General features: G+C 47.9%; 1 protein-coding gene across 1 annotated transcript; it reads right to left on the reverse strand.

The window, feature by feature from the left end:
• Window position 1: 1 nt before the first annotated feature.
• CST7 (cystatin F) lies at window positions 2-6194 on the reverse strand. The gene is made up of 4 exons (XM_010130198.2): window positions 6066-6194; window positions 1509-1681; window positions 1070-1186; window positions 2-330 (listed from the first exon to the last, which is right to left on the reverse strand). Exons 1-4 carry the CDS (start codon window positions 6139-6141, stop codon window positions 253-255), a joined length of 444 nt encoding a protein of 147 aa, XP_010128500.2. The 5' UTR covers window positions 6142-6194; the 3' UTR covers window positions 2-252.
• Window positions 6195-18225: the final 12031 nt, after the last annotated feature.

Genomic DNA, 18225 nt, shown 5'->3' on the forward strand with positions numbered 1-18225 from the left:
CTGCAGTTTAGTTTTGGAAAAACAGATACACAACTGGATAGCAATAAATTCAGCCAAAGCAGGTCTTTTCTTTGTCACTCAGATTTTGAGCATCTTTCTCAGGGAGAAAAACAACCATGTGCTTTGAGAGAAAAGCTCTGTGGTGATTCTCTACAGCTGTCCCCACTTCAGTTTTGGCCTCAATAGTCCAAGCAAGGAAAAACTCTTGGTGGTAGATCCCCTGTAAGTCAAGCTCTCATAGGGAAAGGTGAGTCAGTGACAGCGAGCAACAGGGACATACACTTTTTGTAACCAAGGCGTTATCCAGACCTCAAAATAGCATCTCAGCATCTGCAAATGAAAGGAGAATTGGTGACAAAGTTCAGGTAGCTGCTGGTTATTCTCAGCTTTGTGAGGGGTAATGGTTTTTAAATAGAGGGAGGTAGATTCAGATTAGATATTAGGAAAATTTTTTTTTATACTGAGGGTAGTGGAACACTGGAACAGGTTGCCCAGAGAGGTGGTGGATGCCTCATCGCTGGAAACATTCAAGGCCGGGTTGGATGGGGCTCTGAGCAACCTGATCTGGTTGGAGATGTCCCTGCTCCTTGCCCTTGCAGGGGGTTGGACCAGATGGCCTCTAAAGGACCCTTCCAACCCAAGCTATTCTATGATTCTATGATGAGGTTGGAGAGAACAGCATGTTTTTGTCTGCTGTGTTTATCCTGGGAAAAGTACTGTTTGCCAAGTAATCATATCTTGGTGAAAAAGCCCCTGTAAGGATTTCCCCTGCTCAGGAAGTCTCTCTATTTAGCACCTACTCTATTTCTGCACAGTTTCACTCATTTATCAAGGAATATTGTCTAGATGGCTGTCTGGTTCAACTCCATGCAGGTGGGAGCTGGCCCTGTATGTATGAGATGTACTACACTGCTTATACTGGTAACGCTGCCTCACCCCAGCTGGCTCTGTACAGAGGATCGTACATCTGTGGGGAGATGGCAGAGCTGGTCTGAAGGTGACTATACAGCTTGAGATGGCCAGGAATCACCTGCAGTTACTGGGTACCCTGAAGGAATTGGACATATACCTGTTGCATGTTTTTTTTCCTCTGGAAGTGACAGCTGTCCAGGCTGGAGTGCTCCCTCTTCTCACACACGGTGCGTCCAATTTCCACGTGGAGCATGTATTTCAGTCCTCTGACAATCTAGAGAAAGTAGTTTCCTCCTTTAAAGTAAGGGCAGGGGAAAGGGATGCCAAAATTGTGCCTAGGAATCAACTGCTACATCTGTGAATAGTGTGTGGTGTTGCAGATATAAGTATTTTGTGTTGAATTACTAGAGCGGGGCAGGGGCGAAGAGCGTGCTCCTGTGGAGCAGTTGCATGGGACAGAGCGACACCGTTCTGTTTATCTTTAGAGGTACATAGCAGTGCTGAGGAAGATCGGGGCTCCTGTGTGTTGGGTGCTCTGTAAGACCGTCAATTGGTAAGTGGTTTGGAGGACCACCAGAAGTCTGAGCTCTTCTTACCTGTACCATGGCTTTGTTTATTTGTGATTCCTTAAACAGAAAGAGGTCATTGGAACTGTTGTTGTATCTGTAAACCCCAAAGCGAGCTGCCTTGCGAACACCAGGATTGTTGGTGTTCATCGGGACAGGGGAGCCAGGTTTCATGGTTGAATGAGGTGGTGGTACATACGTAGCTGAAACAACACAAAACATGAGTGCAAAACACATCAGGTGCCTGAAACAGTGGGAGCTTCAGCCCTCTGAAATAATGCTAAACCTTCTTACTTGTCCCATACACTTGTGCTTCAGAAGGACTGCGCTCACATCCATTACAAAGTAATTTTCCTTTATATGTTTGAAATGGTGAAACAATCCTGTGGAATGAATTGACAGAAAAAGATGCTACTGGAAGTGGTGGCAGAGCTCCAACTAACTTAGAAGAAGCCAAGGTACCATGAATATTATTTAGAACATCTCTGATATGACTCCCAGCTCATAGAAGGCCCAGCTTTGAATTTAGTTATAAAGCTAAATCATGTTGCTCAGAGTACAGTATTGATAACATATCGATATTTGATATCGATATTTGATAACATATCGGACACTGGCTGGCAGAGCCCTGCTGCTCTTAGTTGGTATGCCAAATTTAACTTGCAGACGTAAGTCTTTCCCACTCCCCTTTAATCCTTTGATGACATCTTGAGGTTTTTATTTTAGGAGGATTTAGGTGGTGATAAGGGTGGGAGGAAGATACCCTCCCTCTACATGCTGACAAAGGAAGGGGTGTCCCTGTTCTCCAGCTGGGCAAGGAAGGGCTCAGGGCAGAACCTGGACTAGCTCCTCACTGATCTGGAGAAATGGGCTGCTTTGAGTGCTGAAGTGCTGTTGCTCTGACGCAAATGCCAAGGGCCATCTTATTATCACAGCCATGAAGTGGCGGAGCAAGATGTGTAGGAAATGGAGACTGAGGGGTGGGGAGGGAACCCACGAGCAGTTTGAGCTTGTGGGTTTGAGCAGTTCTTTCCACGCAGCCCTTATTACTATATATTCTTCCTTGGTTGTGTAGTTCATTTCCCTATGCCCTGCTTGTTTTTTCAATAATTTTTAAAAAAAGAGCTTGAAGCTTACAGTTGATGCCATTATTTCCTCCCCTTCTATATTTGCTTTCCCTTCCATTTTCCCACTCCTGAAATACAAACGAGGAAGAAATCCTCAACCTGTGCAAGTTGCCATGCAGCCGCTGCTGATGCCAAGACCTACCAGTGCAGGAGGTGGCCCTCGGAGGTCATGCTGTGTGTGTGTGTAGGCAGTGAGCCTGCATGCACACACAAACATATACACAAATGTGCACCCAGAGCTTGTACTAAATGTGCTGTGAAAGTCAAGCTTTTTATCACCTCTGGCTTTTTTTCCACAGCTAGCTTTCTCACTAACAGCCAAGCCCGGAACATAGACCACGTATTTAAGCCAGTTTGTACTGAGAAACCTGAGTAGAGAGAGGAGCAACCTCGTGACCCAGAGGCTATTTAAAAAAAAAAACCAAAACAACCCAGCATTACATGCCATCATTGGCACAGGAGGCTGCAACAATTCAGGTTTGCTGACGTGTGTTCTAGTTACACTATTCCACCCTCCCCCGCAGGTGGTAATGGCCGCACGCCCCTGTAACACTGCTCTGGGATTAAAGTGTTGACCTGCAAGGGAGAGTATCAGTTCCACATCCCTGCTCAACCCAAGGATGTCCAAATTCACATCTCTTCCTGGCTAGTACCCCAGTTACCTTAATGACCCCCATCTTTCCTTGCAGGTGGGAGCTGAGAGACCCAGGCCACTTGTCTGAGAGGAGCGGATGTTCTGCGTGTGGCTTTGTGTATGGTGTGGAGGTGACAAGCTTTCATGTCCCACATCTGATCTGTGTTGAGACTGGGTGTGCAGCCAGTGTTGGGTAACCTGGCAGTGTTTTTTTCACCTAACATCCCAGAATCCACTTCTCTGTGGGATATTTTCCCACTGCAGCAAAGGTGGGATTCAAGAGTTGCAGAAAGTCATGACCATGCAGCCTAGGACTGTAGGTATTTCTCAGGCAGCACATCTTACCCAGTGCTCAGCTCATGGGTAAGACTTTCCAGAGCATCTGTTTGTCCTGTTGTCCTGAACAGGGACTCTGCCTGGGAGTTAAGGTGATGGGACCCACAGGTAATTCAAGAGAGCCATGCAGGACCTGTCTGAAGTCAGAAAGGAAGCTCGGGGCAGAGCAGCGCCTTGGTTTGTGCCTTGCCCATGAGGCCTGCTGTCCTCTTCCTCAAGGATGCAGTGCTTTTCCCTGTGCCATCAAGACCAACTCAATAGCTTATAGGAAGGAGCTTTTTCCTGAGCTCACCTAGCAAGTGAGACAGGCTGCCAGGCTGACAGCCGGTCAACTGGCTTGGGCTCTTCTGGCTGCCCTTCAGGATGTTGCTTGAATCTCTGCTCTTATGCCTGTTGGAAAGTCAGATGTGGCAGTGGTGTGGCTGTTGACAGCAGATACCGTCCCTTGTAGCAGGAGGAGATAACCACAGTCTTTTTTCAATCTTAGCACAAGGTCCCTTTGCAGCTTAATAGCCCTCAACACCTCTTCAGTCTTGGTGATGTCTTTTTTTGGGGGGGGATGGGGTGGCAGGGTGAGCGAGGCTGGCTGAAGTCATGCTGTGTGTATGGGAAGAAAACTATGAAATCTGTTACTCAAAGCAAGAGTCCCAAGTGCCCTTGTTCCTGACTGCAGTGCCTGGGAGATCAGCAAGGCCTCTGAAATGCAACATCTAGAGACGTGGGCTCCGTCTTGCAAGTTGGACCATGTGTTGTAGACAGGTAGCAGGCTGGTAATACACCATGTGCTCTAGGCAGACGGTAGGCTACTATATTTTTGCCCCAGCTTTCACCAAGGTATACCAGGCATTTCACCTCCTTCATCCATTGCAACTTAGTGTTGAGAATGATTCATACTGGGGCAAAGTGGGTATAAAATCTACTGAACCCTTGCCAGAGGACTTTACCCATCTGTTTTCCTCTGGTGATGCAGATTCCTCAAGGCTAGGATTTGTTTTTCTTGATGTGCTTTGATTCTTGTTCAAGGTGGTCACTGCCCAGAGCACACACCAATCTGAAATTTCTTTTGCTGTTTGGAATAGTTTCCACCACTGAATTTGTAAAACCCAGATACTCTCTAGTTTGAGTCACCTGTAGTTCCGATTTTCTTCACTGGAACCTTTCCTGACAGCTTCTTCCCTAGCTTGGCCCTCGAGGGCCACTGCCTTAAAGTTGAATGTATGTAAGGGGATGGCCCCACTCCCAAGAGCAAAGCAAAATGACCCGGAGGGTCCGATAACAGTGCAAGGCTCTAAGCATACCAGCATTGGTGAAACACTTCTTCAGGCCTGGGTGGGAGCAGAGACACTACATGACCCGGCCAGGTCCCTGTGACACTCGGAGGCACAGAGGGTGTGATCTCACAGCCTGGGAGAACAGCTCTTACTGCTCCACGGAGAGATGCTTATGTCCAGAGCATTGGTATTTCGGACCACATCCTTGCTTTGGCATTTGGAAATGTGAAGAGAGAACACAAAAACCTGGCCCTCCTACTTCTGCCGGATGATGGTAGGGTAGACTCTTTTCTTGTTCCGAAATAGTGGGCAACTGCCCGTTGTTAAGCAAGAGAGGGCTGTTCTTGCAGAGATGAGTTGAGTGTTGTATTAAGAGGCCCTCTCTTGTGCTTTCCTCATTGAGGAATAATTTGGGGGCCCTATTCGTACGGTATGAGAGCACAATCCTGTGGATGCTCTCCCCCAGCCGGCAGTGGAGCAAACAGGCAGATTGCAACAGGTTGCGCTTGTTTTTTTTTTTTTTTTTTTTTTTTTTTTTTTTCTTGGAGTGCTTTTAAAACCTCCTCCCCAATACCAGGAGCAAGGCTAGGCTTTATCTTTACATTTAAGACGCAGAGGAGTTCCTGCGTGCCTCTGCAACCCCCAAAGGAAACCACAGCCGAAACAAAAAGCTACTGGCTAACCAGACACCAGCCCTGAGCGCATTAGTACTTGCTGTGTATGGGAGCCAAAGTAAAACTGAAGTAGAGCTAAAACCTTCAGAGAGAAAACACCCCTGTCTGCAGCTCCCATTCTACAGATTTAAGGCTAGCTGCAATCAAGAGAGTTTCCTTGCTCAGCAAAGAAAGAAATGATACGGAGTAATGTTTCAGTAAAGTCAGCTAATCAGCGCTCAAGTGCCCATCTGTACTTAGCAGTCAAATTGTTACCCACAGTCTTTAGATTTAATAATCGAGGTCATGCGGAGTTTAAACACTGACAAATAAGTTAAAACCGTAAGTTGACTTTTGGATCCTTAGATGATGTCCCTGGATAACGTGGTTCGCTACACGGGTGAAAGTCTTTTAAGCAGCTGAAATTTCAGCTGCAGTCTGAACCTCACGGTGCTGAGCCAGCATGGGCAGCAGTTGGAGAAGGGCTGTCATTTACCAGTGTGTTAGAAAGCAGCGCTCACAGGACCCAAAGCACAAGGAAAAGAGAAATTATTTTCTGCTCTTACCATCTGAAGCCCTGGTGAAGCCCCAGAGTGCTAAACAGCAGAGCGTGGCAAAGCTGCAGGCGAAGTTCACTGCCATGTCCACAGCTTCAGAAGAGGAGTCGCCAGCGAGAGGAGTGACTGCCCTGCTTCCTGCCAGGGAAGATGTGCTTCTTTGAGTGCTCTTATTGGCTGGGAGGAAAGAAAAAAAAATCACCCTGAAACCCCCTGAATCATCACAGCTCTGATGCAGACTTTGTCTCCTGCTGATGACCACATACCTCGAAGCTCAATCACAAAGCTCTGGCTTGGTGATAGCAGCACCAGTCCTGCATCAGGCAGGGACTTTTGCTTCATGATCCTCAGGGGCTGTGCAGAAGCATGGGCAGATATGTGTGATGTAACACTGGGAAGTGGTGTCGGGGTGAGGAGAGTAACCAGTCATGTGCTGTCATGGGGAAATTTAATCCCTGAAAAATTGGCAGTGATCCCTGGGGATGTTGTTCTTGACTTGTGTATGGCTGGCTGTGTGGGGAGAAGCCTGACAGAGAAGATGGACCCAGTGTCTGGCTTCCCCTGATGTGGAGATGGAGGGTTTGGGTGAGGGAGACAAGGAAGTTTTAGAGGTGCCTACCCAAGGGAGCTATGTGGAGCAGAGCCAGTAGGAAGACTATTTTGGTTTTGATGGCAGAGGAGAACACTTTGGCCCACGTTTCCAAAAGGTGTTTTGGCAAAAGGAGAGGGCTGCCTTAGGCTAGAGGAGGTGAGGTTTTCTCTAGGTGCTTTCCAGAGAGTAAGAGAAACATAGGGAAAGGGGTAGTTTGGCTCTCTGTGGCTTGTAGAGCTTTTCAGCTCTCGGGTTGGATTCCCCAAGGTCAGTGCTTGGTTTCCAGAGAGGTCCTCTCCAGGCAGTGTTGGCCCATGCTGAGGAGCTTGCATGTCTGGGGAAAGGGCTTGGTTGTCAGACCTTGTGATGCATTTGAAATAATCAGCTGCCAGACTCAGGAAACTGGCAGATGAACTGATGTCTCACGGAAGGGCTGAGAATGGTGGACCTCAGTCCATGTATGTGCATTTGTTTCAGGTGAGCGGGAAGGTGATGGTTGCCTTTTACTTGCCCCAGCGATGAACTGTGCACCTTTCTGAGCAAAGACATCTTACTGCCTGAAGGAAAGTCCTAATGCGGGGCAGTCTGGGTGCTGCATAAGAAGCTGGAGGAAAATAATCTTAGTGTTTCCTTGTAGGAAGGCATTAGGTAAACCCTGTGTTGAAATGTCCCCACCAAGAAGGAATGGGGCAAGCACGATGAGTCACATTTATCATCAGTCCTACTTTGACAGAGCTTCTGAATCAGACCCCAAAGTCTGGAAAACATTGAGAGAGAATGAGAGGGACTATATCGGGTTTTTTTTTTTTTTTTTTGCTCCTCCCTCCTTTAATTTTGAGCTTACACAGTGGCCTTTGATAGGGTTTGGTCTGAGTGGGATGACGACTAACGAAGGCAAGAGGGGGTGGTGAGATGCACAGAGCCGGGTGGGAGAAGGGCTGTGGATGCTGGCCACCTTCCTTAGCTGCTGGCACTAGAGGGCACCAGAAGGTCATTAATTCCCCGTGCCGGAGCCCAAGTTTGCCTGGTCCGGGCACCCACAGAGCATCCCGAGCAGCCGCCGCCGCGTTGCCTCTGAGCCGAGAGCTGGAAGATTGGGGTGCCCTTGTGTGGAGCCCCTTCCTCTGCAGAGAAGCTAACGGCAAGTGCAAACCTCACACAGAGCAGAATTATCCACAGTGGAGTGGGGACAGACCCCAGGGGCAGTGGTCCTGTTTTAGTCTCATCCAAAACTAGGAATGCCCTGGGCTCTCTTCTTGCCTAGGAGGTTGCCTGTGGCTTTGACAGATGAGCTCTTGGGTGTCTGATGGTTGGTGCCCCAGGGCGGAGGGCAGCGTGCTCTGGCTCTCGGGGCACCCATGCCCATGGTCTGATGCAAACCTGGCTTGTTCTGCCTTCTGCTGTCCTGCTGTGGTGGCATCTGTGCCGCCACAGGCTTTGTCCTGGGGGGCTCAGGGCTTGCTCTAGGACTTGCTCTTTTCTGAAGAGCACTGTTTCACTGTTAACAGGGTTTATAATGTCAAACAGGGACTTAGAGAAAGCAGCATGTGTCTGCAGAGGGCACATTTTCCCTGCCTTCTTCCCTCTCCCCTTCTTTCCATAACATTGCTCATTTACAGCTCTTTCAAATCAACTTTTCCTTTTCCTACGGACCCTTTTATCACTGCTAAGGAAGTTTCTCCAGTTCTTTTCCCCTAGGAAGTAACAGAGTGCTCACTAATGAACAGTAGTATTAATAGTGCTAGGTACTCTTCTGTAAAAAAAACCCCAAAATAGCCCCCAAAACACCAAAGTCCACTCCCCCCTACACCCTCAAATAACTGACAAACAATAGCATATTCCTCTAAGCCCACAATATGCAAATACTTGTTATTTTTCTTTGGGAATTTTTGTGCCGTAGAGGAACCTGTGACTGGAGACTGGAACAGTTGTCCCTTTGCCATGTCTCCTTCCAACCAGGTGCCATCTCCTGGGACACTGCTCTGTGCTCCAAATCCTGCTGCAGGAGGAGTGGGGCAGTGTGGTGTCTCACCTGACTTCCAGCCTGGAAAAATGAAGCAGATCCTCTTCTTGTTGAAGCTCCCTCAGGGTCACTGATGGGAATTTTGCCCACTTTCCCTGGAACACACATGTAGGCCACCTCCTCCACACCAGCAGAGGTGGTTTCCACTCTCGAAATTTCCTACTGTGTGGCTGTTCCTGCGTGAGCAGAAATCCTGAACAGGGAGAGGATGAGACCAAACGGGCAAGGAAAGACTCGCCACTTATCCTAGGGTAAACAGAGCATTTGCTTTAAGTAAATAGCTAACCCTGACCCAGTCTAAATCAAACTTGTGATCTTTCTGCATTAAGCTGGGTTAAATAGATCTTAAAAGACTTGCATGCCTGAAGAACCATTGTGCTTGTTTTTGTGTGAGTAGGGGATATTTATTGCGAATTGTGGGATACGAAGTTCACTCTCTTTTCTGCAAGGAAGTTTGCAGAGTCTGTTCATTTTCCCACTGTTGGGCTGGTCATCAGAGGCTTGGAAACAGTGTGCAAATATGGGGGCATTTGTTTAATTTAGAGAGTGGAAATCACCCTGCAGAGTGCCCCACATGCCCTATGCTGGCGTTTAAAATAAAAAAAAAATCCCAACTTTTATTATCCATAAATCAAAGATATCATTATCTTCTCCTTTTCCATTGAAGAAGCAAAACCATGGTACCTGAAGTTTGTTTTTCATGACATTTGGAGCATGAGGTGGACTTCTTCAGCAAGACTTTTTTTCTTCTGTCATTTGAGACACACTTTGGCCACAGAGCACAACCCAGTGGTTGCCACTATGGCTTCCTGGAGTAATGCCAGTGGGGTCTGCAAGGGATCACGTTGGAATTACACTCCTGTAAATGCAATCAGCATCTGGCCCTGCACCCACAATTTTTCATTTGCAGTTCTGATTCCCTCCTTGCACTTCATGGATCAATGGGGAACCATAAGAAAAATTAATCTCATTAACTTTAGCAGGGGCTTGGAGGATGACTGGAGTGTGTTTGAATTGTGCTTTCAAAAGTTTTAATTAAGACACATTTACCAGTGTCAATAGTTGGTTTTTTTTCCCCTTTAATCTTTTTTACATTTTCCAGGCCTTCATCTGGTCCCCAGGGCAGCTAATTTAGTTGGCTTTACTTTAATGAAGGATCTGAGCAGGAGGGTGCTTTTATGGCTCTTAGCTGGAAGAGAGAAATCACCACGTTTCAGCTTTTGGTAGACCAGTACGTGGGAAAATGTGTGTTACTTTGGCAGAGTGGCAACAGCAGACTTTAAGCCTTAAAGGTGAAAGAGGTTGGCATGATGTCTTCTTCCACACTGGAGACCTGCACTTTGCAGATGCTGAGATACGTTGAGGTGCAGAGACAATCTAAGGACAAAGGACCAGGATAAAGAATTCATGTGAGGACCCAGCTGCTCCTCTGCTTTCCTGTAGCAGGAGCACCTCACCAGCTTGTCTTTTGTAAGTGGAAAACCATGCAGCTCATACAGCAGCAGCTTTAAAGTACAGGGTCACCTGGGCAAGCCATAGGATACGGATGAGCAGGCACAAGGGAAATAGGAAAATGGTTCAGAGCACATGTCCCTACATAGGGTTAAGTCAGCAGTGGTGGCCACAGTCGGGATTATGGGTCTGTGCACTCGCGTAGCAATAGGATGCAGAGGAGAAATTGGGGTTTGACACTGGTGGGTTGGCTTCACCTGGGGAATTTGTCTCCTTTTGCTCCCTTGTCTCTTCTGGAAGATGCTCTGCAGCTCACCAACACCTCACCTATGGCTCCCCTGCAGAAGTAGCTGTGATTTTTCAAGGAGATCAGGCCTCATGCAGTTGCACCTGTTTTTCTACCAGCAAGAACTTTTGAACTGATGAATTTCAGTCCAATATGAAAGCAGGCTGGAATTTGGTTACCATACATTTCTAGAGAAGAGAAGAGGAGACCTAAATGAATGACTGGGCTGAGGCGGGGGTGAGGAGCACAACTGTGGCATTATTTACTCCATCTGCCAGCTGCACTGTCAGCTGGTGTGCAAGTATTGCCTACAGATTGCACTGTAGGGCATTTATAAGGGATGGATGTATGTAAGACTCTGCCATATTTTACCTTGGGGCTATTCTATTCATTTTGAGATGAACAAACCTCCCATCCCCTCCCTCTCCATCTGAACATTTGAAGTAGTTCACTCCCAGGGAAAGCCTGCTCCTCTCTACAACCACTGCAGTGAGAAAGGAGACACATGCTTCACTAAGATCCTGGTGCTGTTCCCACTGCAGCATCTGAGGTTTGCTACTTGAATTTAAAATCAGCAACAGCCTGATTACCTCAGTAAGAACAAATCCTCCATCTGTAACAGGAACATGATATACAGATGCCCAGAGCAAAAGTCTTTTTAGCCCTGAACCTTCTCCTGAAGGGGAGGATTATTGTTCTCCTAAGTCACCTGAAAGTATTTCACATACAGTTAAACCATCTTGTTCTCAGTGTCAATTGGGGCCCACATTTTTGCTGGTAGCTACTGATCAGGAGAGGCGGGTGACCCTGCAGGTGTTCCCTGCCTCAGTTTCCCCACTGACCCTTTCTATACTTTGCTTTTTTTGCTAGCGACCATCTCTTGCCAGGACTCTGTACAGCACCTAGCGCTGGCTAGATCCTACTTTTTGATAGAGCTTCTTGGCCAGATCATAACCTAAGAGGAGTAATGGTGAAGTGCTGCCAGTTTAGCTCTTGCCCCCGTGGCACCTTGCTTTCTCAAATGACTGTCCACGTGTGGTGGCTTCTCACTCCACTCAGTTACCCCCTGGTGTGGTGCTGAGTGTAGTCACACAACCATACAAGTCTCTGCAAAACTCTTAGCAAATGAGTTGAGGCTTGAGAAGTGACTGAGGGAAGCCCTGGCTCAGCCAGGCAGCTGGGGACCTGTTTGAAGAAGACCCACCGAGTTAAATAGATCTTTTTCTTACCACATTGGAAAGTGCCTGGGCAGAGCCATAGGCTTAGGCAGACACTGAATGCTGCTATTTGCTTGTGTTTCAGTAGTGCTGGAGGTCCCTGCCATGGACTAGGGTGTATTGTGCAACAGGTCCGTGGAAAACAGGCACCAAATGAACTTGTGATCTCCTTCTGTTAGACACCAGCTACTAGACTGGGCAAATAAAAGTAGTCAGCAAATCTCTGGTTCGCTGATGTGAACACTTAGAGGTGCTGGTGACAGCTGCTTTTCCTCCCCTCGCATCACCCTGGAGGAAGTGGGGCATGGTTCCTCTGCGAAGAGGGAAGGGGTTGTCTCAGTGGTGGAGGGGTGAGGCTGTGTAGTGGTAGGTGAGCTCAACAGGGGTGGGTAACTGCTGGAAAAAAGAGGAAACGCGGTCAGCTTGGACTTTGCATCCAGGTGCATCTGTGTGGAATCCACACAAGCACAAATGCGGATTCATTGTCTTTGCCCCTACACCTGTGTGGAGGCAGTGGCTGAGAGAGGCTCTGAAAGCCCCTTCTTGTCCGCTAAGGGATGGGTGCAGGGGAGGCTTCAAACAATTTGGTATTTCTCTTCCCAGATGTCTTGCAAATGAATCCATCGCGTATTCACCCAGCCTGCACTGAACCTGGGAAAATGATGCAGCATGTTTTGGGGACTCAGGGCCAGTTGGTCCTTTTTCCAGGCCTCTGCTGGGTTCCCCACTCTGCCTGCACTCACTTTCCATCTGCTGGCATTCTTACTGCTCACCCTCATATTTAAAAATTCTCTCTTGGCAGGGCAGATGCTTTTGACAAGAGAACATCAATGTTGTGCTCTGGTTTAAGAACAGGGGTTGGGAAGTGATGTTGAAACACAGGATCCCTGTGCTCTGCCGTATGCCCTGCTCAAAAACATGATTGGCAGGAATGATTTCTCTTAGGGCAGAGGGGTTCACCAAAGATAACACGTGCTCCACTCGCTCTGCACCTTCTTAAATAAGATGATTACTTCTCTTTTGTGGGGAAAATTGACAGACCTCATGGCTCTGTGTGCGTTTAAAGTATTTGCCGTGGTGTCCCGTGAGCAAGGACGTGGGGAAGCTGCAGAGGGTCAGAGCTGCTAAAAGCCATTCAGGTGGCCAAAGTAGGGGTGACAGCGAGAGGCTGTCTCAGGCTGGCAGCTGTCAAGGATTGCTTTTCAGATGAACGCTGTGTTATCTGTATCCAGGCTCAGTCTTAGCACAAGCCAAGAAAAAGCAAGTGCAAGACAGAGTGAGGCAGTTTGGTGCTGCAACGTGCGCCTGTGTCTGCAATGCAGCGCATGCTGCAGGTCTCCCAGTGTGAAGGAAGACAAATCTGTTATCTCTAGCTGTATTTAAAAATCCCATTTACAACTCCATGGAGCATCTCCCTCTGGCAGGTACCCAGCACTGCTGAGACTTGGATCTGACAGCCCCGGTCGGACTCTGCTGTGCTACGTTCCCTTTTACCGCGGCTGCCAGCTCTTACCTGCTGCTTCAGATCCGTGAGGAGCAACTGTAAGCTGGTGCAAGGTGGGAGCCGAGCTATGATTTTGTACACAGATGGCAGCACCAACGTGTGCAAAAGGCTCCCCTGGCTAGGAGGATGTTGTTGGAGCTGTTCTTCCAGGGAGAGCAGAAAATTGTTGTGTCCTGAATCCAATTTAAACCAGGCAGAGCAGTGCCTGCTACCTTGATACCCTAAGCAGAGGGACAGCTTTGCCCTGCCCCTCTCCGGTGAGAGGCACATGTGGGTGCTCGGGCTCAGTCTCTCTCCCTTCCCAACTGCTCTGTGTCTCCCTGCAGTTTGGGCAGAGGCAGAAAAGCCACGCTGCCACCCAGGGCCCATAAAGCAAGTGTTATCTACTGAAATGCATCACTGAAAAAATGTGGTTAAGCCAATTCTATAGCAACAAAAGTGAGGAGTCAATCAGGGCTTAATTATCTTTCATGGATGCAACAAGAGCTGTTTCACAACAATTGGTACCCCTGCCCTTCCACTCCCCCTGAAAGGTACGGCATACGTTTTCCTGCATTCATCTTTTTTTTTCCCTTTAACAGCAGATAATCAGCTTAATAGAGAAAAGATTGTGCTTATAACACAACAGACCCGTAATGGAGAGAAATCTGCCTTGAGGAGAAAAAAAAAAAAAAGAAAAAAGTGTGACTCACATATAGCAAAACTGTTGGTTTTGCACTGGTGATGTCTGGGAAGCCTGGGGTGTGTGTCAATCAACGTGAACATCCTTCCCTGGGAAGGAGCATTGTGGGGCTGCTGATACAGCCTCTGCCATGCCCTGCCTAGAGAAGCAGGAGGTGGAGAAGAGTTTGAGAAAGTTTTTGATCATTTGCACTGAGCTAAAGCTTCAAGGCCCTTGTCTGCAGACTAAAGGGAGTTCTCAAAAACATCTCCACCTGGGATGACAGTTTTCAATGGCTCCTGCTTTGTTTAGTGCCTGTCAAGCAAACCAGGTGGTTAACAAGGATGGAATAGCTGTGCTTAAGTTTTAGAAAAGAATCCAGAAATGACACTGGCCTCCATGCTTCAGGGCACAGTGTGAGCTGAGCAGCGGTGGTCAGAGAACAATGTGATGCATCTCCAGGTCTTATGGGATGCCTGCACTTCTCTTGGAAGGAGCAAGTGCTGCTCACTGTTGTAGACTGGCAGAGTGAATTTGGCTATGCTGGAGACACTGATTGTGAGTTTTCTGTAGAAAATTTTTTTTTTTTTTGCAATGCCAAAATATATTGCTGTGAAATGAGTTCTTTCAGGTACCTTAGATTTTTTTTTTTCTGTTTTCCAACAGAAATATAAAAGCAGAGAAAACCAGAGTGCTTTGGATTGTGCTGCTGTTAAATGGGGCTGCAGTGCTTCAAGAGGGCTATGATAAGACACGCTGTGAGCAGGCTAGAAGAGAAAGAACAGCCCATGTGGGAAGGGGTAAAGCTTTGTATTAACTCTCATCTCCTCTTGGGGCTGTCTCAGTTTCCTAGCACAGCTACTGGTACCTCATTTTGCAGTGTGTGCCCTGGGTGCAGCCAAGCTCCACTGCTTCCTCCCTGGCCCCTGACCAGAGCCCCTGCTCTGGCTCAAGGATGTCTCTTCTGCACAAGACCAATGTGGTGAGAACCTGCGTGTCAGTGGTAGGGGTGTTGCCCCATTGTCCTTCTAGTTGGCATTGCTGGGCTCTGTCTGAGGGTGAAAGGTGCTAAAAAGCGAGGAGCCATCTCTGGCAATGGAAGCAAGGCTGCAGGAGGGGAACGGACCTCCTTGAAGCTCACCCTCTCCAAGCTCCTAAGCAGCTGTGGTGATCAGATCTTCCCATATCTTTCTCTTTCTTCAGACTGCTGACCTTCCTGAGACAGTGGGATGTCAGGCTTAGAGAGTTTCAGCAGAGACTTGTGAGCAGCTTTTTCTGTCAAAACCAACTTTTCCCTGCAGAATGTAATTGCTTTGTCACAATCTGCCTGAGAGGACCCATTGCCAGGATGAGCAACGCAACGAGGCAAAATGAAATTGAGACCCTGCAGAGTTTCTGTGCAAGAAGGAAAGAGCTGGTGAATTTCAAATGAACACTGAGATGTAAGAAATATCCCCTGGATGCTCAGGGAGGTTGGTCTTCTCCTCCCAGCTGCTGGGCAGCCCAGCACCTCCACCCTGGTGTGCTAAGAAGCCAGAGGAGATGGGGAAAACAGCCATAGAATGCTTCCACCAGTCAGTAGTTTCTCTCAATGTTATGCCACGGCTTTGGTCCCCATCTCTTTCTCTCCATGCTTGTGCCAGCAGCACCAATAGAGGGGCCAGGTGGACAGCAAGTGGGACTGAAACTTCCCAGAGGGAATTCAGGGTCAGGGTAATGTCATGGCTGTGAGTCTCTGGCTGCTGGCACTGAAGATAAGTGGTGAGGGGAGCGTCAGCCAGGTTTGAGGCACTGAACAAGTGTTGTCTTGTGATGCAATCAGCACACACTCAGGCGAAAGGCCCCTGAGCTGAAGTTCCTGAGAGACAAAAGGAGTTGTCCATCATCAATACCCTGTGAAGGTGTGGGACAGCAGAGATGATAATGGATCCAAGACATGTGCATGAAAACTCAGGGAAGCAGATTTGTCACTGAAGAGCTGGGAACATTCATCTTTTCTCCCTTATGTGAATATGTTTTTCTTTGTAAAACAGAAGGGTAAGAAGTGAAAGGTGGAGTAAATCTGAACTCAGAGTCTGTAAGCTGCTCCGAACGGGGTTGAGGGTCCAGGACCATGTGTGCCCTGTGCTGCAGTGTGGACAGGGGTCCCTCTTGGGGTTGATAGAAGATGACACATGTTGACCTTGGAGCAGGCAGAGCTTGGCACAGAATGGTAGACCCTTTTGGGATTCAACCAGAAGGAAAGGAGTTCATTTTCCTCCCTCTGGACTCCCAGGCAGGGAATGGGAGCAGCATCATTCACAAAAGCACTCGGTGCCGAGCTGAATGTGAACCTCCTGTTGATGCAAATGCAGTTTCCATCCTAGAGCTTCCTTTAGATCTAATTAGTGTCAAATGGTAAATCATCTCCAATAGCTGCGTGCTTCTGCCCGACCTCAGCTCTGGGACCACACTGCAAAACTCTGCAGACCTGCAAGAAAGCCAGAGTCCGTAATTAGGAGCGCTTTCTCTTGATTTACAGGGCCTGTGACCCATAAGTCAGCACCTATTTAATTCTATTTTATCGTCTGTCTTCTGTAGATCATTTTAAAAAAGAGAAGCAGCTGAGTAGTGAAAGCGAGTTCATGAAGGGCTCTCGTGTGTGCGTGTGTGTGTGTGTGAACAGGACGTCTTTGTGCTTTGTTTGGGATGTGTTTCGTTTTGTTATGCAGGAAGTGCAGCAATTAATGAGGAGCTTTTGAGAACTGAGCAGCTGGCTGTAAGACCATGGGGATGCCTTGTGTGCCGGTCCTATCACATGCCAAACCCTGCCCAGAGGACTGAGCTCTGTTCTTAGCAGTTGCAGACAGTGGGAACACATCAACAGCAACTGCTGATTGCCTCGACACCGAATTAGGCTTGAAAACCTTCTCCCAAGCAATAGCCAGGCAGTATACATAAGGCTACGTGACAGCATGCCAAAGATCACTCTTGAGCTGGAGTAAATGGGTGCTGGGGGACGACAGTAAACCCTCTCCCTGACTCAGCTCATCTGGAAGAGGTGAAGCCAAACCATCACTGCCTGGGCTGGGAAGACCAATGATGAGCCTGCCCTCCTGAGTCTGGCAGGGGAGAGCTGCAGGGAGGGCAGAGCTGCAGGTTACTGTCACCAGCAAGGGCCAAGCAAGAGAAGAAGGGACCTAGAGTGCTTCTAGCACAGAGCCTGTCTTGACTTGGATGCATCTGGAAGAGAAAGGACCAACAGGACCAAGCAGGTGAGGAAGCTTAGTAGTGGACATTTAACAAAGCAACTGCACACCAGGTTCCTTCATGGCCACATCCTCGGATGAGCTGGGTGGGAGCAAGGACAGAGGAGGCTGTCAGCAGAGTTAGCAGAGCAGCGTCACTGATGGGTTGTCGAATTCCTCACCTGAGCTCCATCTTTCAGGAAAATAATTTTTCTTCTGGCCAAAAGGAAAACTTTTCTTGAACCTGCTGAGCAGTGAAGATAAAGGCATCTCCCTCTCCCAGCTGGGGGGCTGAGCCAGAGTTTCCTAGATTCATTGAAAGTCACCATCATCCAGCAAATAGCTTAATGTGGCCATTGATTAGGGTGGGTGGACACAAGGTCAGTCAAAGGGGCAGATGTAAGATAATCTGTGCAACCCTTGTTTTTGGATAGTTCTTGGTTTTTAAAGGACATCTTCATACTGGAATATACTCTTTCATAGTATTTTTGTGCTGCCTCTGCTAACCAGGAACCATTCTCATTTTAGAGAAATATTTACCTCGTATTTCCACAGTTGCCAGATGAGGTTTTCAGTGAGGACAAATTCAAAGATAACTTGTGGGAACTGTAATTTAAAATTTCCCAGTTTTTGGATGTTATTTTTTTTTAAAAAGAAGTATTTTAGCAATGTTGTACTAAAAGAACCCATGCAGTGTTGGAAGCTGGCGTTATTAATCTGGAAATGGCCTGGGCTGTGCTGTGTGGGAGCATACGACTGCTTGGTTTGCATTACTGCCTGCAGTACAGGGCCCACAGGCAGAAGTGCAGTGATAAAGGTGTAAGAGTGCTTTTACACCAGGACAGGTGATTTTGCTTCCTGAAGTGGAGTGACTCACATGCCTCTGGAAGTACTTTTGGGCTTGATAACCTTGTCCACCCTTCAGGGACTGTCACACATGAAATACACTCAACAGGCAAAGCAAAGAGCTTTGACCTGTGACAAGGCTTCCAAGCCAAAGCCTGGGAACGTCACTGGAAAGAGCAGCGGTGAATTTTGGATAAAGCCTGTTGGCTGTAGAGTATGAAGCTTAACAGAAGGCAGCTCTCCAACAGGATATTTCCCAGCCTGGTATCCTCATTTAATGCGTCATCGTCTCTGATCCATGTGCATTGTACTGCTTGCTGAACTGCTCTGATATCTGTACATGGACTCTGTACTTAAAGGT

Source organism: Chlamydotis macqueenii, chromosome 3 (genome assembly GCF_036417535.1).
Source record: "Chlamydotis macqueenii isolate bChlMac1 chromosome 3, bChlMac1.mat, whole genome shotgun sequence".
NCBI classification, from domain to species: Eukaryota; Metazoa; Chordata; class Aves; order Otidiformes; family Otididae; genus Chlamydotis; species Chlamydotis macqueenii.